Source organism: Copadichromis virginalis, linkage group LG16 (assembly GCF_057382275.1).
Source record: "Copadichromis virginalis isolate Kocher_CV1m ecotype Utaka linkage group LG16, C_Virginalis_male_GT1.1, whole genome shotgun sequence".
NCBI lineage: Eukaryota > Metazoa > Chordata > Actinopteri > Cichliformes > Cichlidae > Copadichromis > Copadichromis virginalis.
The window spans coordinates 3,975,140-3,998,395 of record NC_140633.1 but is presented as its reverse complement, the minus strand read 5'-3'; the positions used below and the strand labels follow the sequence as shown (position 1 = coordinate 3,998,395).

The window sequence follows — 23,256 nt, the reverse complement described above, 5'->3', positions numbered from 1 at the left end:
GAAGTTTGCACAGACTGCTGCATTGTGCCAGTGGTCGTTCACTCTTTGCAACATAGTAGCTGTTCTAAACAGATTTTCAGGTTTATTTTTAGTATGTTATTTGCAATTGGTGTTTGTTCTGGGAAAGATACTGCAGACAGCAATAATGCATTTCTTGCATTTCTCATGGGTTCTAATGGGGCCTTTCTTAAAATGACTGGTCCCAGTAACAAAGGCGCTTGTCGACTCAGAAATCGAGAGAAAACCAACAACACAGCCGGCAGAACATTATGTTATTTACACGGGTGCACATAAGTGGTCCGCATGTGCGCATTCGCTGTCAAAATAAAAGACGCACCAGATAAGAAGTTGCAGCGCGCGTTTGCGTCCATATAAAAAGCTGTTTTTGTCCTAGAGTGGGATTTTGCACCACATCTCTGTGCGTTCATCATTTGTTTGAAGCCAGCTCACCTCCTGCAACCACTTTTCCGAGAATACGCGCTTCTTTTGTGGTTCGGACTCCTGACATTTGTTTGGAGGAACACCAAAGTAATTGCTTAAAGGAGCGTCTTCGACATCTTTAAGAGTTCTAAACAAATGTCTGTCCTCCTCCTGAAAATCTTATGTACACAAACACGCGTTGCAACTTCTTATCTTGTGCGCGTTTTTTATTTTGACAGCGAATGCGCACCTGCGGACCACTTATGTGCAGCCCTGGTTATTTAGCTCGTCATATTCCAGCCACAGAAATTCTTTTGTCCATGAAACCATAAAGCTGCACTTTCTTTTTGCCTTATAGTCTGATTTGTCATAACTTCTCCGTTTTGTGGTAAGCTTTTCTTTGGCTGTCACTTCTTCACCCTGACCTGTCTTATTTGGCTCAGCAGAACTAAAATATATATCTGTCTGTGAAGGTTCTCAGTCATCCAGGTCATCGTAGTCAAATATATATCCTGCTGCTTTTACACACACTCACATAACGCTCAGCGATTCTGCGCGATCAACCTCTCACATGTTTAAGCTGCGGGAGATTTCACTTGTCATGTTTGCATAGTAAGCTAACGATTAATAAGACGATGTCAGAGGAATTGGTGCGCAAATGATCATCACTCACAGATCAGTGCTGTCGCTCTCTATACACAGTTCGCGCGATTGCAAAGTGAAAGCAAAAAACAAGCGCAAATTCAAACGCGATTTCAATATGTCACATATTGACAGTGGCTCACCGATGCCAATGACATAATTACCCAGCTACATTTCCGAAAGAATGCAAAAGCATTGACATATATTGTTCCTTCCTACGATAGCCCGACGGGCAGGGCAGAGATAGATTTTGGTAGCCTGACTGGCAAAATCGCTAGCCCCGGGACGTCGGGCTAGCGATTTTGTGAGCCCTGGTGCTCTTTAGCTTGTACTCACAGTACTCTGGAGGGTAAACACCTGTAATGACCCAGATCTCAGAGGGTTGACGACATGGAATTTATTATTATGTCTATTTTTTATGTTTAAGGACAACAGATGGAAATTAGCCTTTGGCTATAATCTGGCATGTTTACATTCATGTAATTTTTTTTTACATTTATGTTCATTAACATGCACCGTCCTAAATAAATAAATAAATAGGTTATTATTTGTTATTGTTATAGTGCATCTTTTTATTTGTCTCCCTATAATCAACCAAAAACAGTCAAGGCAGATGGCTGGGCCTCGTTCAGCATGGTTCTGCCAGGTTTCTTCATGTTTAAAGGGAGTTTTTCCTTCCTACTGTTGCCAAGTGCTTGAAGGCTGTCTGATTGCTGGGATTACTGGCATTTTCTCTATATTAGTTCACAGATGATACCAACGTGGTGGGGCTCATCCCTTGGGGTGATGAGACAGCATACAGAGCTGAGGATCAGAGGCTGTCAGATTGGTGTGCTGACAACAACCTGGACCTCAATATCACCAAAGATGAAAGAGCTGGTAGTCGACGTCAGAAGGAGGAAGTCCAAGCTGCAGCCCATCAGCATCAATGGGGAGTGTGTGGAAAGGCTGTCCAGGTTCTAGCTCCTGGGTGTGCACATAGACACAGAGCTCCAACAGAGCTCAAACACCTCAGAGGTTTTGAAGAAGGCCCAACATGTCGTTGTACTACTCCTTTCTTTATTATCAGAAATATCACTATTTCAGATTTTCTTGAAATAATCAGATATAACTTTGAGGCTATGTCACTCACACTCTACATCGCTGTGGTCTGGTCTTACTGAAAGGGCTTCACACTACAAGCACATTTATTCTACACACATGGAGCACCTGCTCTTATCACTGACTTTGAGTTCGTGGCCAATTCAGAAGTTGGATTTTACACATAAAGGCCGTAAAAACACATAAAGGCCTGGACAACCAGGAACCTTCTTTCTGTGAGAGCTAACCATTACTGTGCCACATAGTAACAACGTATCACTGAATACTATGTACTGTGCAAAGGGCTGCTGGAGGAAAGTTTGATGTTGAAAGTGTCCAGGACGGTCATTTAAGAGCATTGTAGATAATAAATATTTAAGTATTTGAAGAAAGATATATCATTTAAAACAGAACTAGACATATTGTTCACTGCCACACATCATTGCCCTTATTCAACACAATAGAGAGAAGATCACTTTGCAGCAGTGCCACGCCAGTAGGCAACAACACTCTCTGCTAATTGGACTACCAAACAAGAAAACGCTCCGAGAGACATTCACCGTCTTGCTGACAGTCTTTGACATAACTGGGCCAAACACAATAAGGAATTAATGGCATGTGCCAACATGGAGCTATTTTCTGAGACTCTGAATCCATGTATGGCCGGCATAATATGTTGCGACATTACAGAGGGGATAAAAAGAAAAAACTGGACTGACACCAGAGCCACACCTGAAACGTGTCAGAAGTGCGAGGATGTTAACTGACACTGACCAGCAATGCCAGGAACAGATGGTCCACAAAACACAAGAAATGAACAGAGAATGAAACATGTGACACAACGCTAACTATAGCTAACTATAGCTATGTTAGTGTTTAAGAACGTACCAGTGCTGGAAAAGTATGCAGTGGTGCTACGTGATTAACCTTGTGACATCCAACGAGCCAATCAGATTTTCTTTTAGCCACATATGAAATGGACAAAGATGTTACATGTCCACATTAGAAGGTTTCTGTGACAACCCTGCAAACAGGTGAACGATCTATAAAACATGTAGGCTGTTAACCTAACTGATGATTTAACCTGTGACATATTTAATCTAAACACTAAGGTCATAGTCAGTGATGACCTCGACCTCATAGGGTTCTGTCACAGGCTTAAAAGCACAGCACAGCTGGACCTACAGCCCTGTCCGCTTGGTAAAACACTCATTCTCTCCAATTCATCCAGCTCAACCTGCTGAATCAGTAGACTTCATTGCTCTTTATTCTGTCTCTGCTGGTTTCCTGCGATCTCTCTGACAGAAACTCTGGCAGAAAGCCTGGAAGGCAAACTTCTTCCACTAGCCTAAAACAGAGACAGTGTTCCCTAAGCCCAGAAATGCCTCCGGTGTGTATTTGTTTCAAAACTAAACTTGATATTGCTGCTTGTTTCTTTATGGGTCACATACACAAGTTAATTAGTGACCTTTGGATCCTGGCTAGCTTTTTGCTCAGCTTCCAGTCTGAAAGCTATTTAACTCCAAACTCATTAAGGAAGCATATAGGCATATTTCCCAACCGTTGACCTATCCATCAACATTCCAGAATAGGCCTTACACTTTTTCCCTTCGACTGATCATATTAGTTGTTGGCTAGCTGGTTTCAATTCAACTCAATTAAAATCTCAACAAGCGTCATCTGAAGGTGCTTTATGTCGAAAGGTAAAGACCCTACAATAATACAGCTGTACTGTTGTATCAGCTTTAAGTCAGTAACAAACTGAAGGTAGGTAGGTGGAGAAAGCGGATAAAAAATACTGACCCCTACGCCATCCTCATGTCTGTACTGTTTCCAAGCCCGGCCTGTGTCACTGTAGAGCAGCAGGTAACTGCTGACCCAGTCCCAGCTGTCATAGCGTCCCTGTGTGGCTACAGCAGTCACCTCCATCTGCTCCCTGAGGTCCACCTGGAGCCAGGGCTCTTGGTCAGTTACCATTGGAGACCAACCTCCTGCACCTGAGGAAGAGCAGAAAATACAGGCAGAGGGTCTGACACATGCACTCTGTCAACAAGTCTTGATGTGTACGTGCGAGGAGTTTATGTGAAAGGCTTCAAGGCTAAGTTCCACTCCAGCAGCCACAGTGAAAGCCCCTGTTTCTGTGGAAAACAACTGATTCATTTTATGCACTGTATATGCAGTATGTTCAAAGTTCCAATAAAGAGCCCAATGCTTTTTATTCACCGGCAGCTTTATTTTACCTGAAAGGCTTAAGTTCAGTGGAACGGAAAAGTGGGATGACTGAGGGGCGAGTTAAAGATAGAGCAGCTTTCTGCATCACATTCAGAATTAAACCAAAACGTAGCCACAGCTCTTCCTTTGCCATTTTCCTGTGATGATGGAACGATGAGGGGCGCCTGCCCCGGACCCACAGAGCTGCACAGAGAGTGTGGTTATGGCAGGCGGGGTGGTTGACCTGCCCCACAGAGCTGATGAGAGCCCAGATGTAAGACATGTTAGTGTTGTGTTGTTGTGAGTTTCTGTTTGGATTTTTCATATTTTACTGTTTGTTTCTTTTTACATTTGGTTCCTGTTTTCATGTCTTTCCATCCTATCATTGTTTAGCCTCAGTTGTTATTATACGGTTGTGGTTCTGGCTCCTGTTTAGTTTCTATGAACGTTTCCGTTCTATACAGTTTTCTAGTCTTTGCAGTTCTGGTGTCGGTTCTCAGTTCTTGGTTTTCAGAACCAATAAGTCAGCTTCAGTCCCTGTTTCGTTATTCATGGTTTAGTTTCCTCCATTTTTCTTGTATTCTGTGTCCCATCTGACTTCAACCATTAATGTTTCACTGTTGAGTGTCTCCTTGCTCCCATCATGATTGCTGTTTATTTCTCCTTTTATGTAGTTTTATCTGGGTTTAACTTCCTGTCTGGTAATTGTTTTTACTGCTTTCACAACGTGCCTTCGGCCTCTTCTGTTTCAGCCCTCTGCCTACATTTGGGCCCGCTGCAGGCTAACAGTGGAGGTCTATGCCCAGTTCAGCTGTAGCAAAGATATGTGGTTGTTTTTTAGGGATAATTGTTTTTCTTGGCTGACACTATTCGATGCATGAATTAATATAGCGGCTGCTCAGAAGCACTGAAAGGAGATGCTGGCTGTGTCAGCACTCTGGTCTTAAATTTACATTTTTAACTTGTACTGAAAAATCATCTTTTATAAACTAAGTTTTTAATAAGAGTTAACAAATTTAATTCAATAATTTACATATTTATTTTTGATTGGCAGTTTTATACTGCTCTGCTAAGAAGACTTCAAATAGGCACCACTACCATCCTGAAAAATGTACGAACGCATCTGTGACGCAGCTTTTTGTTACCTTTCTTGTTCAGAAACATCAGGACTCATTATGGCCTGATGCCCACTTGCTTTAGTTTTTACACAGTGGATGTTTTTGAGGGACAAATTTCTGCAAAAATGCAACATTCAGTGTGTGTAGAGGTTACAGGGCAGGTCTGCGTCATTTTGCACACGTTTAGTGTGTAACGGCCTTAATAACTTACGAATTATATTTAATGTTGTATTCAATAAGAATTGACTTGCAACTAGAAATTCAGACCACTGACGTAAAATGAAAGGATGAACATGCACATTAGTCAGGTGTTTACTGAGGTCATAGACGAAGGGAGAATACGGCCTCTTTTTCCATAAACTTCTATACATCTTGAATTATTTGGTAGTACAAAAGTAATAAGGCGAAACAGATTGTCAGATGGAGAAGCATCATTTATCACTCCAGAGAGCATGTCTCCACTTGCTGTACAGTCCAGTGGTGGCGTAGTTATACCACTGCATCCAATACTTTGCTTTGGCCCAGGTGATTAAGGCTTGTGGGTGCAGTTTGTATGCTTCTTGAGCTAATCTGAAGCCCACATCAAGTTTGGAGGTCTGTAGAAATTGGCTCTGCAGAAAGTTGGCAACCTCTGTGCACTATGCTCCTCAGCATTCGCTGCCCCCCCTCTGTGATTGCACATGAACGACCACTTTGTGGCTGAGCTGCTGCTGTTCCCAGTTGCTTCCACTTAAAGTTCCATTAATAGTCGACTGTGGAATATTTAGTCGTGAGGAAATTTGACGACTGGAATAGTTGCACAGGTGGCACCTATGGAAATCACCATTGTTTCACAAATGTTTGTAGCAGCAGTCTGCATGCCTAGGTGCTTGATGTTACACACCTGTGGCCATGATTGGAACACCTGAATTCTGTGATTTGGATGTGTGACAAAATACTTTTGGCAATGTAGTGTATATTTTCTTTTTTGCTGTGACCTATCTCTCATGACACTCGTCTGCACCAGTTGCCTGACTAACCAACTTCCCAGCTACACAGATTCTGGTTTCCAGTCATATTAGCTTAGCACAGAAAGTAGGGAAATTTGATTTTGGTCTGTTATGTCTTTGTTGTCCTGTTGCTCAACTCTGCTGCTCAGCCAACAAACAAACCTTACAAATTACCATATGGCACCATTTAGGGGAAACAAACAGACTTACCAATGCCATATATGGTTTATTGCACACGAGCAGTGTTACAACAAAGAAATAACTGACCAAACAGAAATGTCTTTACTTTTTGTGAAGTTTCAGGGCTCGCTGGTTTCAGTGATACTATGCAGAGCTTTGGGTAGATCTGATAGAGCCAGGGGAGTTGTGTTCTTGGCTACTTTGAGTTTGGCCACAAAATTCATTGTCAACTCTATAAATGCATCTATTATTGTTATTGGTGACGTTTGCAGACGGTTCAGTTACACTGCTCTTTTCTTCCAGGGTTGAGTAATTCTGCTAATGGATAAAGTAAATGGATTCCCACTCAAAGCGCTACTACAAGCCTCATTCACCTCTTCACACACCAGATCATACCAGCTCTTTTTCCCTATGCTTCAGTACTTTGTATCCAACATTCCCACTCTGATCAGTGCATTGGGAATCCAAGGACACTCTGACCAGGTGACCTGCTCCACCTCTGACAGCTGTTTCTATTGATGTTAGTTGATGATTACTGATGCTTGGTTAGTGTGTGCGTGTACATACATACATGCAGGCCGGCAAAATGCTGACCACTGAGTGATGTCACAGTGCACACATACAGCTTTTACATACAGTCTGTGGCAAAAAACATCCAGTCAGTGCCTCGACACAGCCCAGAAGATCACTGGCTGCTCTCTGCCAGCCTGGAGGTCACTGCAAACTCTCGGTACCTCAGCAGAGCTGGCAATATCATCAAGGACCACTCTCACCCCAGCAACCAACTGTTTGAACTATTACCGTCAGGCCGACGGTACAGGTCACATAAAACCAGGACAAACAGATTCAGGGATAGCTTCTTTCCCAGAGCTATCACCGTAGTAAATAAGCACAAAAACAATTGAACCTATTCCATACCGTCACTGTCATTATATTATGCTGCTATTCATACTGTCATTATATTATGCTGCTATTCATACTGTCATTATATTAATGCTGCTATCCTGTATATATTGTACATACTATTGTTTGAGTACTTACGATTGTTTTTTTTGTACTTTTTATATTTTACATTTATATTTATTATTGAAACTTGCACCAAGGGAGTGGCACTCCAATTTCGTTGTACTCTGTACAATGACAATAAAGGCTATTCTATTCTATTCTATTCGAGTTGCCATGGCGACTGTGGCTGTTGAATTTCTCGGCCCACTCATCACTGCTTCCAATAGAGGGGCCATCTCCTCCAAATAGGTAAACAGACCCCTTTATATTGCTGCATGTGATAGATTCAGAAAGTCTTAAGAGCTTATTTGTCTGTGCCTTCCAAAACAACCCATAAACCCACTATAAAAACACTTCAGCTGAGTGTTTTCTGCTCTGTTACCTCTATGGTTATTGTTAACTACAAGCATTTAGAAACACTGAATAATGCAGGAACATTCACTGTACTCACCATCTCTTCTGTTGAGCTTGGCGTTGTAGGCAGCATAGCTGACGGAGGACTCAGAGGAGCTCTGAAAGGATGAATGGGGCAGCGCCGATACCAGAGGGCCGTTACAATTATCTGGGAATAAAAGACAAAAGACCAATTCAGATGCTGCGTCTGCGACATCGTATGTGTACTTTCCAGCTTGCCATGCCTATAGATCAGGCTGTAATAATGGAAAATGGATAACGCAAAGTTAAACATTTCAGGTTAAAGCGTGCCTCCGCCTGTCAATAGAGAAGTTTTAAAGCGAGAATTAGAGAGAAAATAACACGGCTGCCTCACTCCTCAGATGCCTCAAACAGTCTATTAACCCCTGCAGTGACCCTCGAAAGCTGCACAGAAAACGGCGGGGCTCCTTTTGTGTTTGTGCGTGCTCTTTTTAATCCCACATTGTGAGATTACATCACATCCGACAGACAGGAGCAGATTAAGAGTCCAGTGATCTAAAGCTGTCGGTTCTGTCTTCATCTGATCCACCCGGCTCGCCACAACAACAGCCTCTTTTCCAAGGCTTGCTTTGCTGGAGTGCAGGGCTGCATTAAGACCCGCGGCTGAGGACGTAATGAAAACTGGCACTGGCCTGATTGCAATTATCCCTTCACTCTTTCAATCAGTGTGGCACTCGCTCTTCAGAGTGAGAGGGAGGCCCTTTTGTTTTTGGATGTCATCCTCCTTTGTGCTCAGATGGATTCGAAGCACATCTGGAGCTGCAATTGGCTATCCATCTGGTTGAAAACAGCACAGCAGAATTGACAGCATGAGCTCGCTCTCTTTTCGGGTGTCCCACTGAATTTCGACTGACCTGATTTGACTTCTCTCAGATCACTTGCCAAGAGATTTTTCTAATCCTGATTTCAAGTGTGACTAAAGTGGATCACGCTGTTTTGTCCAAGACTTAAGTTATGGCTGAGCTGCAGCACATTTGCACATGTTCGTTTGGGAAGTAAGAGCAGCGGCTTGGCATCTTAACTCCACCACGAGAACTGGGGATATTATGCAACCCTGTTTGTCTTCATCTATCAAAAGTCTCCTTGATCCTGCTGGATTCCCACTAAATAACTCACCTTTCTTTCCATCTGTATCCATCCTTTCTTCAACAGTAGCTCTGCTCTGAAGGAGCACAGAACTTTAAAAGCCCAGTCAATTGCTCTGCTCCGTCGTTCAGTCCTCACATTCACAATGAAACCTTGACAGCTTTGAAGATGTGAGACAAACCAACGATACTTTGATATTCTGACACATGTTCTCAAATTGGCAGGTGATGTGAAGTGCTGTGTGAGTGCACAGAAAGTTTCTCCGTGTGCAAATTGTGCATCTCACAGACTCTGCTGTTGTTTACAGGTTTTGGTCCCGAGCCAAATGCCCAGCTGTCAGTCAGGGAGACTTATGGATGGAGGATAATTTGTCTGCAAAGCTGCTCCATGGCTTGGGATAACTGAAAATCCTCTGAAGCTGACTCACAATCTCCATGTAAGGCTCAGACGCTCGAATTTTATAGCCAAATGAACCCTGACTATAAACACATCCAAACAAGTGTGAGCAGAGAAGGAACGTTTAATCTCTCTTGAAATCAAAATTACATCAACTGCCACAAACCGATCGTCGTCGGCCGCATTCACAGAAGTGCTACGATGATGTGTTTCTGTGCAGACCAACGCAGAGCTGAGTAGTGTTGATACTCACAGGCTGAAAGTGCCATTTTCTGTGAACACTTGAAATATTTACACATGTGCAGTGTTTCCAACTGCAGTTCAGGGCAGAGGCTTACATACTGTACACTAACCACAGCCGTCAATCATATAGTTATTTTAGATTTAATGTTTTCTTTAAGCCATTCTGGTTCCAGGGTGGAAAACAGCAGAACCGGGTTCTTCTCTGATCCACACAGGGATCAGAGAAGACATAAAGGCAAATATATATATACATACGACCCAAAGAAGATTTGGTTTAATGTCCCCAAACTGACCTTCACACTCATTACCACGATGAACGAGCATCTCTGACCACAATACTTAAACAGGAATGTGCATCCGCTGGATTTTTAATTTTTCATCCTCTAAAGACTTTAGAGAAAAATGAAGGGTGCACTTTTGGTTATGATGTAAGTTTTGTTTGTTTTTAAAGGACATTTATTCTTAGCTCAGTGCTTTACAATATTCCTACATTCCTACAGAAACAATGCTTTTCATCCCAGACACACTCACTAAATGTCTTTAAACGTGGGAATCTGAAAGCTTTCCATCCTGGCTCATTCACCAACACACCTAGTTGTCAGTGGTAACAACAAGTGTCATCTTACACAATGGGTGCAGCAACAAAAAGCATTGTTTTAGTAAAGAAACCAGGCACTACTTGGTCTTTTTCATTTTGTGAGCAGGTGCTCTCGTCCAGCGGCTAACAGGGCGTCTTGCTCCATTACTCGCTGTATTACCAGCTGTCCAAAAATGATGAAAATAACTTTTTGCATACACAATTTTGATGAGCAATAGCAGTAAGTGCTTAGCTCTCTGACAAATGCATTTCATTTACTGTGCATTTATCATAATAAAAGGCTTTTTCCACTTAACCCTCCAAGGTCTAAGTCAGACGTGTCAAACTCGAGGCCCACGGGCCACATTTAGCCCACAATACAGTTACCTCTACCCCACAACATAATTTCATATTTCAATTATTAATGGCTAGGGGGTATGTGGCACCCACACCAGTCATACTACAAACCCCATAATGCAGCGCAGCAGTCGGTGTCCCTGCAAGCACCAATCACTTCTTTCCCCTGTCCACTTCGACCAGTCAGGGCCAAGCAGATGGATGCAAGTCTGAGTTCACTCAATTAAAGCAAACCCCTAAAAGAAATGACCAAAACATGGTGGGATGCAGACGCTGCTGGTAAACCTGTGTGCTTTGTTTGTAGAGCTAATGTGGTCGTAGTTAAACAATATAACATAAGACGGCACCGTGTGACAAAACATCAGGACGAGTGCACAAAATACACAGCAACAGTTACGGGAGACAGAAGAGTCGTCTGATCCTACAACACACTGAAGTGAAGCTGCAGCGAAGGTTTTACAGGCAGACGAGATATCGAAGTCGGCTCGGCAGCGACGTCTCGTGCTCTGACATTTTCAAACGTTTGCCTGAGCTCACGCACACCATCACTGCTGCTGATGGTGTGCGTGAGCGTGCCACTTAAAAGCACAGTTGATGGAAAGGCTTCATCACACACACCCTTGCTGTGGATAAGAGCACGGACTGATGCTTCACAGTTGGTCATTTTCATCCACTTTATGTGTTAAACAGGAACTTTTGAGGATTCAATCAATGCATGGAAGGAGCACAGGAAAATAGATCTTTGAAATGTACAAAAGACATGAAACTGCCTTTGGACAAACTTATGATACTAACAACAGACAGAGTGGGTGTGATGCACGATGAAAAGATGCAGAGAGAGACGTCCAATCACTGCATCATAAACCAGGAAACACTATGCAGTAAATCCCTGAATATTGAACATTTAATGAGCCGGCCAACACTCGGTTAGCTTCCTCAAGGCCACTGGTTTAGATCCCCACTCGCCCTCTGGGTCCTATCATACTGAGGTGCGATGGCTAAGTCAAAAAATGCTCAATGAATTTTTCAAGCTGCATGAGGAAAGTGAAGGAGGAGCCTCAACAGTGCAAACTGCTCAGTAATCCACCTGCCGCTGATCTGTAAAAAGCACCTGTAAACATCCAGGCGGAGCTGGAGCTCCAGTGTGGTGCCACGCTAAAGCTAAAGCAGGGCCCTGTGGAGCCCACACACTTCCCCTGCTTCAGCCTCACTATGATACCCCAACTCTGCCTCCGAGTCACTTAAATCCTCAGTGTGTTAAGCAGTGCATATTTATTTAAGCAGCTTTTCTCAGTGACACCATCCAGCAGAAGGCCTCCACCGATGTCTGTTTTATTCTTTCCACAGCTCAGGACATCACCACAAACAAAACTGGTTTATTAGTGGAATTACAGCCAAAGTTTGCATTTCTTCATATCTGAAAGGTCTTCATTTCACCCAAAGATATTTTAATAGAAAACCAAATTATTTTGAATTGTATTTAAGTTATAGAGAAGACTTAATAGTCTTTTTCATTCATATCCCTGTTCAAACATGGTTACTTTGTCTGTACAGTAAATCATGTTTCACCAACAATCTAAAGAGTTTTTGTCCATTTCTATGATTGAGCTTCAGCCTGTGGTCCAAGCCCTGTGATTTTTACTACAATAAACATTCATATCATTATTATTATACACATCTGGAAACTATTTCCTTTCTTTTTCATTTATATCATTTTATTTTTCTTCTTTCCATGTCAGACTGCCACAGTGTCAACCTGATAATCCCGTCCTGGGCATTTACAACCCCTCGATCCTTCCTTGCCCCTGACTGGCCTACGTGGGGTCGGTGGGAAATTCAAACACAAGTATATCAACCAAACAGTCTTAGAAACACTGTGTGTCAAACACGAGCTCATTGTTTATTGAGATTTTGAGGGAAATCACAATACAACGTTATTTCTTTTATTTTGAAGGTACCATTTCCTTTGTTGTTAAATGTATGCATGTACATATATACAAGTGAAAGCAGCTTCACTGGAAATGTGGTGGAACCAATGTTATGTTGTGCTGCACCTGAAAAAAAAAGTATTTCTTGATGTGAACTTGTAAGTATTTCCTGACCGTCAGAGGCAAAGCTGTGTGCTGAGAGCCGATCGCTGCGTTTAAGGATTATAATTTGAATCACCAGAGAAATACAGCAATGCACTGGTGCTGAGCACGAATGGACATTTGAAGATTTGCAAGCAAAGCTTTAAAAGGAAAAGCAGAGTTTTTATAAAGATTTACACAGCCAGAGATGGAGCACTTGAGACCAGCTTTGTGATTGCCAAACAAAATTCTCAGGGGGAGTTTACCAAAGAGTGTTTGGTGGACTCTGCTCTGCTGACACGCCCTGAGACAACAGAAGCCTTTGAGAATCTTCCCCTTTGCAGACGAACCATAAAAAGATGGATCGATGGAGCTTCAGCTGAAAAACAAATGATTTGGACTTTTTCTCCTCACTCTGGGCGAGAGCTGCCCACACCATGGCTCAGTTGCTTATCATAGGTTAACAAAAAGAGTTTGACATCACAGCAGAGATGGCAGCAATGCACTCCATGAAAGGGAGAGGCAACTGCACGCTCAGACAGCAGGGGACATGACGCACAATGGCAATGTTGATTAAACAGTGACAAAGGTTGCATTTCATATTTTTACTGCCTGTAGCAGTATAAAACTGATCAAATTACTATGCAGCAAAACTGATTCAACTTATTGGTGCGAACCACCACGACGGACCCAGTTTCTCATGTGGCCCCGTGGGGAAATGACTTGCCCACGCCTGCTACGATCCACACGCTGCGAACCAGGAATCCCAAACTCTAAACAGGGAGTTCATTTCATGGTTGTAGTATAAAGAAAAAAAAAACAGGAGCACAGCTCCATACAGGGATGAATGATGCTGGCTGCTGTAACTAGTGACCACAAGCAGATAAGTAGAACAATTTATCAGCTGTTTTTACTTTTTTTCTTGAGACCTATACTACTGTATATCATTGCACATGTGCATAGTGACAATAAAGCATTCTATTCTATTCTGTTCTGTTCTGTTCTGTTCTGTTCTATTCTGTTCTGTTCTCTTCTATTCTCTTCTGTTCTATTCTATTCTGTTCTATTCTCTTCTATTCTCTTCTATTCTGTTCTGTTCTATTCTGTTCTATTCTATTCTCTTCTATTCTGTTCTGTTGTATTCTATTCTATTCTGTTCTATTCTGTTCTATTTTATTCTGTTCTGTTCTATTCTATTCTGTTCTGTTGTATTCTATTCTGTTCTATTCTGTTGTATTCTATTCTGTTCTATTCTATTCTCTTCTATTCTCTTCTATTCTGTTCTGTTGTATTCTATTCTGTTCTATTCTGTTGTATTCTATTCTGTTCTATTCTATTCTCTTCTATTCTGTTCTGTTTTATTCTATTCTGTTCTATTCTATTCTGTTCTGTTGTATTCTATTCTGTTCTATTCTATTCTGTTCTCTTCTATTCTATTCTGTTCTGTTGTATTCTATTCTATTCTGTTCTATTCTATTTTGTTCTATTCTATTCTGTTCTATTCTCTTCTCTTCTCTTCTATTCTCTTCTATTCTCTTCTGTTGTATTCTATTCTGTTGTATTCTATTCTATTCTGTTGTATTCTATTCTGTTCTGTTGTATTCTATTCTGTTCTATTCTGTTGTATTCTATTCTGTTCTATTCTATTCTCTTCTATTCTATTCTGTTCTGTTGTATTCTATTCTGTTCTATTCTGTTGTATTCTATTCTGTTCTATTCTATTCGCTTCTATTCTGTTCTGTTTTATTCTATTCTGTTCTATTCTATTCTGTTCTATTCTATTCTGTTTTATTCTGTTCTATTCTATTCTGTTCTGTTGTATTCTGTTGTATTCTGTTGTATTCTGTTCTATTCTATTCTGTTCTATTCTATTGTATTCTATTCTATTCTCTTCTGTTGTATTCTATTCTGTTGTATTCTATTCTGTTCTATTCTATTCTCTTCTATTCTGTTGTATTCTATTCTGTTGTATTCTATTCTGTTCTATTTTATTCTCTTCTATTCTCTTCTCTTCTATTCTGTTCTGTTGTATTCTATTCTGTTCTATTCTATTCTGTTGTATTCTATTCGGTTCTATTCGGTTCTGTTCTATTCTGTTCTATTCTATTCTCTTCTATTCTGTTCTGTTGTATTCTATTCTATTCTGTTCTATTCGGTTCTGTTCTGTTTTATTCTATTCTGTTCTATTCTGTTCTATTCTATTCTGTTTTATTCTGTTCTATTCGGTTCTGTTCTGTTTTATTCTATTCTGTTCTATTCTGTTCTATTCTATTCTGTTTTATTCTGTTCTATTCTATTCTGTTCTGTTGTATTCTGTTGTATTCTGTTCTATTCTATTTTGTTCTATTCTATTCTGTTCTATTCTATTCTCTTCTGTTGTATTCTATTCTGTTGTATTCTATTCTCTTCTATTCTGTTGTATTCTATTCTGTTCTATTTTATTCTCTTCTATTCTCTTCTCTTCTATTCTGTTCTGTTGTATTCTATTCTGTTCTATTCTGTTGTATTCTATTCTGTTCTATTCTATTCTCTTCTATTCTCTTCTGTTCTATTGTATTCTATTCTGTTCTTTTCTGTTGTATTCTATTCTGTTCTATTCTATTCTGTTCTATTCTGTTCTGTTCTATTTTCTTCTCTATTCTCCTCTATTCTATTCTGTTCTGTTCTATTCTGTTCTATTCTGTTCTGTTCTGTTCTATTCTATTCTGTTCTATTCTGTTCTATTCGGTTCTGTTCTATTCTGTTCTATTCTATTCTCTTCTATTCTGTTCTGTTGTATTCTATTCTATTCTGTTCTATTCTGTTCTGTTTTATTCTATTCTGTTCTATTCTATTCTGTTTTATTCTGTTCTATTCTATTCTCTTCTCTTCTGTTCTGTTGTATTCTATTCTGTTCTGTTGTATTCTATTCTGTTCTTTTCTGTTGTATTCTATTCTGTTCTATTCTATTCTGTTCTATTCTGTTCTGTTCTATTCTCTTCTATTCTCCTCTATTCTATTCTGTTCTGTTCCATTCTGTTCTATTCTGTTCTGTTCTGTTCTATTCTATTCTGTTCTATTCGGTTCTGTTCTATTCTGTTCTATTCTATTCTCTTCTATTCTGTTCTGTTGTATTCTATTCTATTCTATTCTCTTCTATTCTGTTCTGTTCTATTCTGTTCTGTTTTATTCTATTCTGTTCTATTCTATTCTGTTTTATTCTGTTCTATTCTATTCTGTTCTGTTGTATTCTGTTGTATTCTGTTCTATTCTATTTTGTTCTATTCTATTCTCTTCTATTCTATTCTGTTCTATTCTATTCTGTTCTATTCTATTCTCTTCTGTTGTATTCTATTCTGTTCTATTCTATTCTCTTCTATTCTGTTGTATACTATTCTGTTCTATTTTATTCTCTTCTATTCTCTTCTCTTCTATTCTGTTCTGTTGTATTCTATTCTGTTCTATTCTATTCTATTGTATTCTATTCTGTTCTATTCTATTCTCTTCTATTCTCTTCTGTTGTATTCTATTCTGTTCTATTCTATTCTGTTCTATTCTGTTCTATTCTATTCTCTTCTATTCTCCTCTATTCTATTCTGTTCTGTTGTATTCTATTCTGTTGTATTCTATTCTGTTCTATTCTATTCTATTCTGGTCTATTCTATTCTGTTGTATTCTATTCTGTTCTATTCTGTTGTATTCTATTCTGTTCTATTCTCTTCTATTCTATTCTGGTCTATTCTGTTCTGTTCTATTCTGTTCTCCTCTATTCTCTTCTATTCTATTCTGTTCTGGTGACTCAGTCTGTTTCAGTATTGCTGCTCTCAGAACTCATTGTTTTTAGAGTGCAGAGCTGTGTGCATGCACATTTGTGTATTTAACATGAGTCAAATCATAATGATAACATCAATAATAATAATACTGAATCATGACGATACATATTTAGTGCATTAATGGAGAAACACGTTCAATGTCACCTTAACTGGAAAGCTAAGCTAATGAATCACCTCCATAATCTCCTGTTTATGGCACGCGTTCAAACAGCAGCGTTTCTGCCTCATTCACAAAGAAGTGACCACAGAGTGATCCACACCCAGAACGTGAGCCTGTGAGGAGGCCTGCCTCAATCTGGTCTCAAACTGTAAATGAAATCGTTATTTAAAGACTGCATTTTGATGATTCAGGTGTGTATTTGTTCACCGATCAGCACATATTGATGAGAAGAGGCCTACTGCAACCAGCCACACATGCATAAAGACCGACAATATGGGATTGATGGAATGCTACGAGGCCTGCCAACCCAATCAGAGCGGTCATATGCAACACATGTTGAAGCCATGGATGAGCAGAAAGCCAACATTTAGACTGACCCATAAGTACCTGGTAGCCCATTAAAATAACATCAACAGCAGACAGCTACTATTACAGCTGGAGACCCAGAGGCTACAGTGTGTAACAGTAAGCAGTATGAACACAATGGTCCAGCACTGGTGTAACAGAGCAGTGTAAATGAACTAGATGATGCCCCGCCTCCTGAAATGACAGATGTTTCTACTGGGGTGAAAGAAATGTGTGTGGCCAAACTCGAGGTAGCCACCCAGCCAGGAGCACGACTCTGAGCAGATGCTTTCAGATGTAAGCAGTGTTCTACCCACTATTCCCACTGCCACTATCACTGAAACCATTGAACTCATAGATGCTATGAAACCATATAGGACCAAGGATGCATGCAGAGGAAGCCCCCCTGTGGAGAAGAAAGCTGGAAGCCAAAATGAGGGGAGCCCACATGGATGTTAGCAGGGTTAACTGAGGTGTAGAAAGCACTCATGAGAGACATCATCATGAAAGAGGTCAAACAAGATAACTGAGGCTCGCAGCTCAGGCTGTAGACATGGAAATGAAACAGAAGGGCAGACCCGCCCACAGCTGGATTTAAGCAATGCTGGAAGAACATCTGGGAACCAGACTAAGCTTGGCCCTGCCTGGACAGACTGTGGCTCCGGGCCACACACACGTATGTGGGAAAGCTTGGCACTGTGCAGGACTAATAGTGGTCTAAGAACATTCATCAGGAGCTCCACGGGACTGTGGAAGAAAACACTGGAGGTCATCATCAAAACATACCAAGGTGACTCTCTGTGCTGTTGTTCAGTGACAGAGTTTGATTTAGTCACATCATTTAGTTTTATATCTAGATTGTTCTAGTTTATCATTAAATCTACATTTTATTTGGTTAACTCAAATTTAAGTGTAACAGTCTTTCAGGTTTTTTATGGTTAAAAAACATCAAATACAAAATGTGTCCACATGTCTGCTCTTCCTTCCAAGCTCTGACATTTTCACGCATTAGAAACACTGAGCAGAAGAGCCAGTTGTGCGTTTCCCAGAGGCAGATTGTCTAACCTTACTGCACAACGAGCTGACGAATCGGCCACACTGTAATTGGTCTGATTGGATGGAAATAATAATTTCATCTCGTTGTTGTTCATTAATGAAAGAGTCAGAGCATGTCATCATAGTTTCTGTCCTCGTGCATTAGTTTGTTTTTGTCAGAGTAAGAAGGCCGCTGATGAAAACTATGATGGAAATGATTGGTCAACAAAATGAACAGTGTTACACTGGCCTCCACCCCCGACACCAGCTCATCACTGCGTGTGGGTACAGATGTAGATTTAGGAGTGGAGGGACCATCATCCACCTGCTTTTCATGGATGACATTAGGATGTCACTCGGACTGTGAGCGTGGCCGAACGGTTACAAGATGCCACTGATGTCAAGACAGAAAGTTCCTCACACTGCATGGAGGTCTCCAGCCAACATCTCGAGGCCCTTTGAGCAAAGAGGAGGGCGAGGATTAGCCAGGGGAACAATCTGGGATGGAACATGGAGCATCTGGGAATACATCAGGAAGATGGTCCCCCTCTAAAAATTCCTCAGGGACCTGAAGATAGATGGTGATGAAGAAAATGAGGAGAAGCTGTCATGGATGACCAAGTCTGTGCTGTCGACAGCTAGAAAAAGTGGTACACTTCCAAAATCCCACCAAAGGCCGGCCTAACGGGCAGCACGGAGGCTCTGCTCACAGGTGCACAGGTCCACCATTGAGCAGACTTTCCACTACATTGCTGCAGGACGCAAGATGCAAGCTGGACACTGGCAGGCACAATGAACTGGGTCACCAGTAAAACCTTTGCTGCAAAGAAGCTGGGGGGAGTTTTTAATCCAACCAACTGTTCAATCACCTCCAATGTGAAGAGAATTTATAGCTATTTCCATCTACTGCCATTATTTCACTCAGCAAACAGAACATTAAAGCTACTGACGTTTAAATTAAAAGCACATTTTTATCAGTGATTCCTGAGATTAGGGACAAAACAGGTTTTCATTTTCCAAAACACATTTACATATAATTGTTACACAAAGTTGTGGCTGTCGCACCATGTTTTGGTCTCCAGGTGTAACATTTTTTAATAAATTATGTTTTTGCTGGAGAATTGCAAGGTTTTTGTCAACACCGTCAGACACAAAGAAATGCAAAAATATATATTTTAAATGAAGTTGTTTCAGCTTTTTTGACTATTAGCAGCTTTGCTGTTCTACTGTTTATGCACAGATGTTTATACCACATTTAAAAGTAAGATTTTGTTATTAGAGTTACAGTCATACATATTTTCAGAAGCTTGTATTTAATCTCTATAAGAAACAATCATATTTGGCAGCATTTATTGAGAAAATTAAGTATTTTTATTGGAAGATCATGAGAGAGGAAACTGTATGGTTCTCCAAAAGAGAAAAATAAAAAAAACTCCATATTATGGAGTTGACAAGGTGCTGACGGTGGTGACACACGAGTAGAAAACAAGATATTATTTCTTTCAAAATGACCATTAAACCTTAACAACCTTTGTAATATCACAAGACGCATCATAACAATTCTGTTTTTGCACACGTCAAGTTCTGCATCTTAATCGTTCACCAAGCAGCCGCCTGCTCCTGATTCCTAAAGTTCTCTGTGGTTGTGTTTAGACGCTGCTGGACTTTCTCTCCTTTTGTCTCTGTGCTTGTTTCCAAAACCTTCTCTTCTGACTTTTTTCTCTTCCTTTCAGATCACTGGTGTTCTTTATTTTTCCCTCTTTCATTCTCTTTCTCCATCTTTCCCTTTATGAGAAACTCTTTCTTCAACTCAGGCTGACTGTTAATGTTTTCTCTCCTTCTTTTTTGATCCTCCCTGTTCCTTCTCTTTCGTTCCTCTGACAGCTTCCCCTTTGCTATTCTAGCCTGAAATGTACCATTTTGTAATTACTATAATTTTTCTGAAGCATGTGCATTTATACAGATTAAGGATGAATATTCACAACACAATTATGCATCAAGCAATAGAGATGCTATCCGGTCTTTATGTCTGATGTCATTAGCCGTTTCCAGGTCCAAACTCGGCTGCAGATCCCAAAGTCACAGGAGCTCTGCAGCATCACTGAGAGTCACAAACTGTCTAAATTCTTTCATCTTTAATTAAATGATCAGTGTGGCTCTACCAGGTGTAACATCCAGGCATCCATGAAAACAGAATATATGAAATTTAACAGAGTTAAAGTTAGATTGTTTCCACCTGAACATGATACGCCAGCTCTGCTATCACTTCCAACAGTGATGTTTGTAGGGTTACTGAAGTTGGGCTAGCTGGTATATAGTGATGTGCTAATTGGTTGCTAGCGACACAGCTATGTTAGCATAACATAAACACAGTGAAGCTGGAGGATGAATGCTAACTTTTTTCCACTTGATAAAGGTTAACATGAGGGTTCCTGATGGTTAGGCTGACAGTGATCACTGACTGTTTTTAGGGGCTTGTTCAGATGTAATAGAACAAGATAAAAAGCATTAAAACATTTTAACAGGCTTAATAAACACATAGTAGTTTGGGCCCGGAAGCAGGATTCATACATCAGCTCTCAGGCACAGCTAGCTCAGCAGATGCCACATGATCGGAAGGTTGGGCGTTCAAATCCAACGAACAGAGGCTATGCTGGATTGGTAGCTGCCCACTGCATCACTGAGTGAATGGGTCAAATGCAGAGGACTAAGCATGTTCCTACAGGATTAATAATGTAAACATAAACAATGAGATTCAAGATAAGACAAATTTGATATTTGACACATCTGTGAAGCAGAAATATCAGTAAAATACACAAGAAGCAATATGACTGAAATATTAGTAAAAATAACTTAATATAAATGGTGAACAGGACACTTTTGTGACATTTGTCAACACCATTAGAAAAAGGGTCCACACCGTCAGACAAAATGGTGTTGATGGTGTTGACATCTGACAGAAGCCATCTTGTTTTTCATCAGCTGCTTACGCCTCTACAAGCCTCCTGAATGAAGCTGTTTTTACAGTGTTGACGCACTATGCTGTGACACAGAGTTTATCAGAAAGAAATAAATGAAATAAAACAATTATCACAGCAGTGACCTCATGGCATGTGCATCAAACAGGAAGTGGTAAAGGGGTCCTCAGAGTGTAAGCTGCCCACAATAATTCCTGATTTTTTTGTACTTTTAAAAAAATCTGACGGTGTTGACAAAAACTCTGGACACGATTTTAATCACTTAAAAAATGTGTAAAAATAAAATTTCAATGTCATATTTTGATATTATAAAAGGTATTTACTTAAATACTCAGTGACGAGAGCCATGATGTTTAATTTTACATTACTCTTAATTTTTTTCTGTATTTTAATATCATCACACCTGCTTGTGGACAGTGGATTTTTAAGGTACTGGTGATGTGTTGTACCATTTCAAATAAATATACATGTATAAAAAATGCAAAATCACAGTTTGTCTTTTAGGCAGTTGGTTAACACTTGTATGCATATTTTTAACCACAAAATTGGGTTTTATCCGCCGGACATGTTTTGTCTCTTATCTCAAGAATCACTGTTAGATACCTGAAATGTTAATTCATCTTCAAATTTGACTGTTTGCTGATGCTGCTGTCCACCATATTTAGTTTGAGGCTTTAGTAGCACTATCTTACACATTAATTCATATAAAATATGTAATAAAAAATACAAACGTGCACAAAACCTCATAAACATGAAGACACACCACAGAGACACCAGAGCAGTTTTTGTCTCGCCTCATATTGATGTAAGAAGACAGAGCAAAGACTGTTTTGTGCTTTAGTTCAGTCTGTACAGCGTATTTTATTAGTGATTATATTACTGATTATATTACTGATTATTAGGGGAGAGCGGGGTAAGTTGTCACACTCTTCACACTGACTAACTTTTACTGAGCACCATACATCACAACGTAATAAATGTTTCACCAAATGAAAGACGGAAGTCTCAGGCACATATGATGTATTGATTACATTTTCATATCTTATCTCATTACGGAGTTGTAGACTGTTGAAAGGAGAATGTGCACTTGTGACAATTTGCCCCATCGGCAGGTAAGTTGTCACACTAGATTATCTTAAAATATGAACACAAATACTTAATTATGATTATTGATTTTAATTGTTAAATTCAAACCAAAACTGGAAATTTGAACAATTATGCCAAGAGAATTTGGAAAAAAACAATTATTTCAATCCAATACACATTTTAATCAAAACATTAAGTAGAAAGAAAACTTTAGTTTGAACTTTAAACTCAAATGTTCTCTGGCTTGCACATAAATCCATCATCCATGAATGGAATGCTGCAAATAACTTGCTTTACTTAACATGTTTATCCTCTGAACAAAACAGATGCCTTATTTCTGATTCAACATTATGCACTCCACACTGTATATAAATGCCACTTGTTTTGCACATATTCAACTCTGTATATTTTATATATTTTATTATTATTATTATTATTATTATTATTTTATTTTATTTTTTTACTATTTAATTTGTAAAAATGTGTATATACACACACACACACACACACACACACACACACACACGTAGGAAAATATTTAGTATACACATCCAGAAATGCATACACTATTATATATTGTACATATATTTATTAGTTTCAGGTTGGCCATTCTTGTATTTTGCTCGTTTGTGTTGTTGTGTTTGCACATCTCTGTTGCTTGTGGGGCTCGCACACAAGAATTTCACTCGCATGTGCTGTGCCAGTGTGCCTGCACATGTGATGTGACAATAAAAGTGATTTGATTTGATTTGATTTGATTAATCAGACTCAACTTCATAGTCACAATTCTGGCACACATAAATTGCCTGGCCTGAGGTGCAAGCATCATGGGCCCATTTGTTGCATTTTACGCATTTTACCCAGGTCTCTTTTGGACGACTGTTTGAAAATGGCTCCACACAGACAAGGCAGAAGCACTCTTCATCGTCTGATGATGACTCTTGAATTATTTTTCTTCTTTTAGCTGCGTTATTCTTCATAGGTCCAGATGTTTTCCCCCCTCGCGTCCCTCTCTTTTGAAACAGCTTTTTG

At 40.0% G+C, this 23,256-nt stretch overlaps 1 protein-coding gene across 1 annotated transcript in view; it reads right to left on the bottom strand.

Moving 5' to 3' along the window:
- The window catches only part of LOC146690102 (contactin-associated protein-like 5), a 139,864-nt gene that overhangs the window by 100,008 nt on the left and 16,600 nt on the right, over positions 1-23,256 (bottom strand). The window contains exons 2-3 of the mRNA XM_085434936.1: positions 8,097-8,207; positions 3,946-4,139 (exon numbers count right to left, since the gene is read on the bottom strand). Of these exons, the coding sequence (XP_085291062.1) occupies positions 3,946-4,139; positions 8,097-8,207 (305 nt within the window). The remainder of the gene's footprint in view (positions 1-3,945; positions 4,140-8,096; positions 8,208-23,256) is intronic.